General features: G+C 55.2%; 1 protein-coding gene across 1 annotated transcript in view; it reads left to right on the top strand.

The window, feature by feature from the left end:
- Positions 1-4,932, top strand: part of Slc5a5 (solute carrier family 5 (sodium/iodide cotransporter), member 5) — a gene marked incomplete at its 5' end in the record, with an annotated part of 8,220 nt that extends 3,288 nt beyond the window's left edge. Inside the window, 4 exon segments of the mRNA XM_013507280.1 lie at positions 131-312; positions 1,443-1,603; positions 2,271-2,386; positions 3,796-4,932. Coding sequence (XP_013362734.1) covers positions 131-312; positions 1,443-1,603; positions 2,271-2,386; positions 3,796-3,954 — 618 coding nt within the window.
- Between the last annotated feature and the right edge of the window lie 845 nt (positions 4,933-5,777).

Genomic DNA, 5,777 nt, shown 5'->3' with positions numbered 1-5,777 from the left:
TGGCCTCTGGGGCGGGGAGTGGGCGGGGCGGACATCCATAGGCGTGGCGTGATCCGGGGGCGTGGCGATGACCTATGGGGGCGGGACGAGGCCGAGTAAGGCCCCGCCCCTCACGCTGGCCCCGCCCCAGGGCGTCCTCTTCGGGTTAGGCTCGGGCTTCTTCCTGTCCCTCTGGGTGGCCTTGGGCGCCACGCTGTACCCGCCCAGCGAGCAGACCATGGGAGTCCTGCCGTCTTCGGCTGCAGGCTGTGTGGTTCCCTCCAGCAATGCTTCAGTCCTTCTGGACTCACTCCCCACTCTCAACAGCTCCGGGTAAGCAGGAAGTGTCGGGGTGGGGGTGGGGTCAAGAGGGGCCAGCGCAAGGGAGCTGGGGTCCTGGTGGACACAGCAGCTGCAAAGGCTCTGTGGCAAAAGCCGGCATCTGCTGTGAGCTGGGATGGGTGTGGCCGGATTGAGGTACCTTGCAACAAGCGGAACGTGATTCTTTTGTTGTTGTTGTTGTTGTCTTTTTTTGAGATAGGGTCTCGCTCTGCAGTTCAGGCTGGCCTTGAGCTCACTTTGTAGCCCAGGCTGGTCTCAAACTCACAGTGACCCTCCTGCCTCAGCCTCCCAAGTGCTGGGATTACAGGCGTGTGCCACCACGCCAGGCTTGTGATTCTTTTTTGTTCATATAATTCATATGCTGTAAAATTAACCATTGAAAAGGGGGGGGGAGTTGAAGGGGCAAGGGTGCAGCCCAGGGGCAGAGCACTTACCTGGCATGCAAGAAGACTTGAGTTCAATTCCCAGCACTGCAAGGCGAGGCGGGTGGGAGGTTGTGGTAAACTCAGGAGATTTCTGCAAAGATCTGCACTTTCTAGCACAAGAAATCCTCAGCACCCCGAAAGAAGCCTCACCCCGTTGGCAGCCACCTCCCATTTCTTGCTTCCTCCAGCCCCTGACAGTCATTCAAGGTTCACCCTGGTTACCGTGTACTCACTGCTTCACCAACTTGCTTGTTTGTTTATTTATTTATTTTGTCTTTTTGAGGCAGGATCTCAGCTATGATGCAGTTCAGGCTGGCCTTGAGCTCAGCCTGGTCTTCAACTCACAATGATCCTCCTGCCTCAGCCTCCCGAGTGCTGGGATTACAGGCGTGTGCCACTTTGCCCGGCCTCTTTCTTTTTTTCTCTCTTTCTCTCTTCCTTTCTTTCTTTCTTTTAAATCAATTACTGGAAACTTTTTAAATGTATATATTTAACTTTATGAGACAGAGTCTCACCGGGCCAGAGATTTAGCTCAGCGGCATAGCGCCTGCCTGGCAAGCATGAGGTTGTGAGCTCGATTCCTGGTACCAAAAAAAAAAAAAAAGAAAAAAGAAAAAGAAAAAGAAATGTAAAGAGACAGGATCTCACTATGTAGTCCAGGCTGGCCTCTAACTCTCGGCAATCCTCCTGCCTCAGCCTCCCAAATGCTGAGATGACAGACTCCGGCTCCAGCTCCACGGAGGACCTGGGGCGGCCCGCCCTGGCCGACAGCTTCTACGCCATCTCCTACCTGTACTACGGAGCCCTGGGCACGCTCACTACGGTGCTGTGCGGAGCCCTGGTCAGCTACCTGACCGGTGAGCCTCCTCCCCTCACTCTCCCTGGGCCCCTCCCACGGGGAGAGGGGAGCCGCACCCCCCGCCACCACCCGCTTTCACCCTCAGGACAGCCCTGCAGCTCGCACGGGGGAGCTCATCCCCCTCCCCCGCAGCAAGGGCCACCCAGTGCCCCCAAAGCCCGGGTCAGACGCATGCGGGGCGGGGCCGCGGTGCTGTCCGCGGTGCTGAAGTGGCTTTTCCTCCGGGAAGGTGGCCACTGCACGCTCCTCAGGAATTCCCAAGGCTGCCCGGAACCAGAAACACACATTGAGCCAGGCGTGGTGGTTCGTGCTTGTTATCTCAGCACTCTGGAGGCTGAGGCAGGAGGATCACTGCCAGCCTGGCCGACAGAGCGGAACTCTGTCTCAAAAAAAAAAGATAGAAAACAGACTTTAAATTCCTCAGGCTTTTACTCAACCCTCGTAGGTGCTGGGTACCATTCAAGTAATCAGGGAGTCATCCACCTAGCCATTGACCTGTTACAGCACTTCACTGTGCAGAGGGGGAAACTGAGGCTCAGAGAGCGGCAGAGGCTTGCCAGGGTTCTCCAGGACACGGCTGTGGGAGCCGCGATGAGAGCCCTCCCAGCCCCGCGGCCCCTCACCGTGCTCTTCTCTCTGTCGCCATCTCTGTCCCTGTCCCTCAGGACCCACCAGGCGCAGCGCCCTGGGCCCCGGGCTGCTGTGGTGGGACCTCGCACGGCAGACGGCATCGGTGGCCCCCAAGGAGGAAGTGGCCACCGTGGGTGATGGCCTGGTAAAGGTGAGTCTCGGCTGGGCCACCAAGCAAGGGACAGCAGGGTGGCTCGGGGCTGGATGTACCGGGGAGGGCTGTGATGGTGCCACCCTTCCTGCTCCAGGGGGACGCCTCAGATGGCAGCCGATCATCTCCTACAGAGTTATTTTGTTTGGTTTTTTTGAGGCAGGATCTCACTAGGCAGCCCAGGCTGGCCTCAAACTTGTGGCAATCCTCCTGCCTCAGCCTCCCAAGTATTAGGATGACACGTAGAGCACAGAACCAAGCCCGGGGCCTCTAACCTGTTTTTTACAATTTCCTCCAATCTATAGCCAGGAAACAGGTTTGCCCTTAGGGTATTGATCTAAAGTCTCTTCTGAAGATAAAATTACTGAACTCCAGAGTGTGCCAAGTTGGAGGAAATCTTACATAAGAAACCCCACAGGGCTGATGGCCCTTGGCCAGAGCCGTGTGACTGCTGAGTAATCACCTCGTCTGGGCCACGCTGTCACAGGGGGTCTGACCCCCCTCAGGGGGGACATGAAAGCAATGAAAATAAAGGAGGTGGTGCTCAGCGGGTGAGGAGTGGATCTATACCACCCAGGGTGCTCGGCCCAAGCAGTGTCAGCCAGAGCAGGGGGGCAGGGGGCGCTTAGTGGAGCAACAGGGAAGGACCGGACTGAGCAGGAGTTAGGCGGGCAGGGACATCTGGTGGAGGCAGCACAGTGGGTGCAAAGGCCCTGCGGCAGAGAGGTTTGGTCCAAGTCTTTAAAGCTGCTGCCAGCTGCTACAGAAAGTCTTCTCTTGTATTTTCCTTCTCCTTCTCCCCTCCTCCTCCTCCTTTCCTTTGCAGTGCTGGGAACTGAACCCGGTGCATGCTGGGCAATCTGTCTACCACTGAGATACATTCCTAGCCCTTTTTTTTTAGTTTTTAAAGGCGGCATCTCACTATGTTGCTAAATTGCCTGGGTTGGCTCAAAACTTGCAGTTCTCCACTCTCCCGGAGTGCTGGCGTTATAAGCATTGAGAAACCATGTCAGCCTCCAGCGTTTGTTTTTTTTTAAAGGTAGTCTCACTATGTAGTTCAGGCTGGGCTTGAACTCACTATATACCCCAGGCTTGCCTTGAACTCACCGCGATCCTCCTGCCTCAGCTTCCTGAAGACCAAGATGACACTCTTGCACTACCACACCTGGCTTCCAGTTCTTTTTTTAATGTCTTTATTTTGAACAGCGATTTACTGTGTTGCTCAGGTCAGCCTCTAACTTTCGATCCTCCTGACTCAGCCTCCTGTGCATCTGTGACGGATGTATCTATGTTACTGTGATGGATGTTGTGCCAGCTTCCTAGGTCCTCAGTATCCCCGTTTGGGACAGAACCTGGCACACAACAGAAATAGTGTCTCTGATGGGATCCTTTTATCTCTCCTCCCCCAGGGTCTGGAAGAAATTCCTGCAGGAGCCAAAAACACCCCCCACTTCCAGCCTACAGAGGAAGACGGCGTGCTCTTCCTGCAGAGCGAGGAGAAAGGGCCCGGGCCCTGGGCTCCTTGCAGCAGCAAAGGCCGCGACCTGGACCGGGAGACCAATCTCTGAGGGCAGGGCCAGCACCTGGGATGGACCGCTACACAGTCCAATCCCAGGCCACGGGCAGCGGTCTCACACTCCTATTGGCTGGACAGTATCCTATGCAAATAAGCTTGGGCAGGCATAGTCCCCGCCCGCCCGTGGAAGGGGTCGAGGCCCCGCCCCCTGGAAGTCACTGTGTAGCCCCTGGGTTGGGAGGGAGAGTCGCTCTGGTCGCCTCCAGCCTTTACTCCTCCTCCTGCTGTGGCTCCCATTGCCTTATGAGAACACCCACCGTGTGGCATTCCCCCGAATTCATTGGGAACCTCAGAAAGTGAGCTTGCTGGAAACAGGGTCTGAACAGCTGTCACTGGCCAGATTAAAATGAGGCTATACTGCAACAGATACTGCAGCAGAGCCACCCGAATCCAAACCCGGGGAGGAGGGCTAGAGTCCAGCTCAGCGAGGTGGGCTTGAGGCACGGGGTCTGTCCCATCCCTGCCGAACCAAAGTCAAAACAAAATGTGGCCCGGGCGTGGCACACACCTGTCATCTCAGCACTCGGGAGGCTGAGGCAGGAGGGTCGCGGCAAGTTGGAGGCCAGCCTGGACTACATAGCGAGGACGGAGGTAGAGGTCGAGTGACAGATCTAAAAGCCGGAAAATGCCAGGGGTTGCCAGGAGCCAGAAGGAGGCTGGGACTAGGTCTGCCTTTGAGCCCTTAGGAGCCATGACACTTCATGCCCTGACTTTGGACTTCCGATTCCTGAACTCCCAGAGAACTCTCTGTGTTGTTTTCTGCCAGCCAGCCAATGGCAGTTTGTTCTAGCAGCCACAAACACTCATACCCATCCCCTGACCTAGACCCTGCCACCCCTGAACATGTTGTTCTTTTTCCTAGCTGAGTAGTATTCCACTGGATGGGCTGTCCTGTGCCACTGATTCCCCCGGGTTGGACCTCTGTGTTGTTCCCAGCTCTCTGTGATCAGAAATAAAATTGTAATAGACATTCCTGTGTAAGTCTTTGCGTGAACATACAGAGGCCCCTCTTTTTGTATTGTCTTGTGTTTCTTTATGATGCTGGGGATAGAACCCAAGGAGTGCTGGGCTAAATCCCCCCCAACCCTTTTTATTTTAAATTGCCCAGACTGGACTCAAACTTGTGATCCTCCTGCCTCAGCCTTCCACAGTGCTGGGATGACAGGTGTGTGTCACCTCGCCCCACCCCGTATGTGTAACTCTTCAAAGCTTCAGAACAGAAGAAGAAGCCAGGCATGGTGGCGCACGCCTGTAATCCCAGCACTCAGGAGGCTGAGGCAGGAGGATCGTTGAGAGTTCAAGACCAGCCTGGACTACAAAGTGAGCCCAAGGCCAGCCTGGCGTGCAGAGCAAGATCTTGTCTCAAAAAAAAGACCAAAAAAAGAGCAGAAGAACATTTCCAAAGGGTCGTCATGTACCGAGCACTGGGCAGTTTCCAGCAGGAGAAGGTCCCTGCGGACTGAGCCGCAGATCGGCAGCATGCACTTTTTGGTGTGAGCAATACTTCTATCCACTTACAATTTTTAAGTAATAGTCTTTATTTTTCAAAGCAGTTTTATGTTTATGATAGAAAGGAAAGGAACTCCCAACCTGGTAGATACCTGGGATGAATTCAAGTTATCTAAAATCAAGGAATGAATTTAGGAACAACAAAGGTTAAGCGCAGAATATATTTACTGGGGGAAAGAAAGCTTCTGTCCGGAGCGCCAGCCTTCTGGCTGGCTAGCTTCCTGCCTGCTGGCTCCCGGAGGGAGGGTCCCCAGCACGTGGGGAGCCATGCGGTGGTGAGCGCTATTGCGCGCCGGCCCCTAGGCC

Source organism: Chinchilla lanigera, unplaced genomic scaffold (genome assembly GCF_000276665.1).
Source record: "Chinchilla lanigera isolate Chin_1 unplaced genomic scaffold, ChiLan1.0 scaffold00123, whole genome shotgun sequence".
Taxonomy (NCBI): Eukaryota; Metazoa; Chordata; class Mammalia; order Rodentia; family Chinchillidae; genus Chinchilla; species Chinchilla lanigera.
The sequence above is the reverse complement of the archived record's forward strand: the minus strand, read 5'-3'. Positions and strand labels throughout refer to the sequence as shown.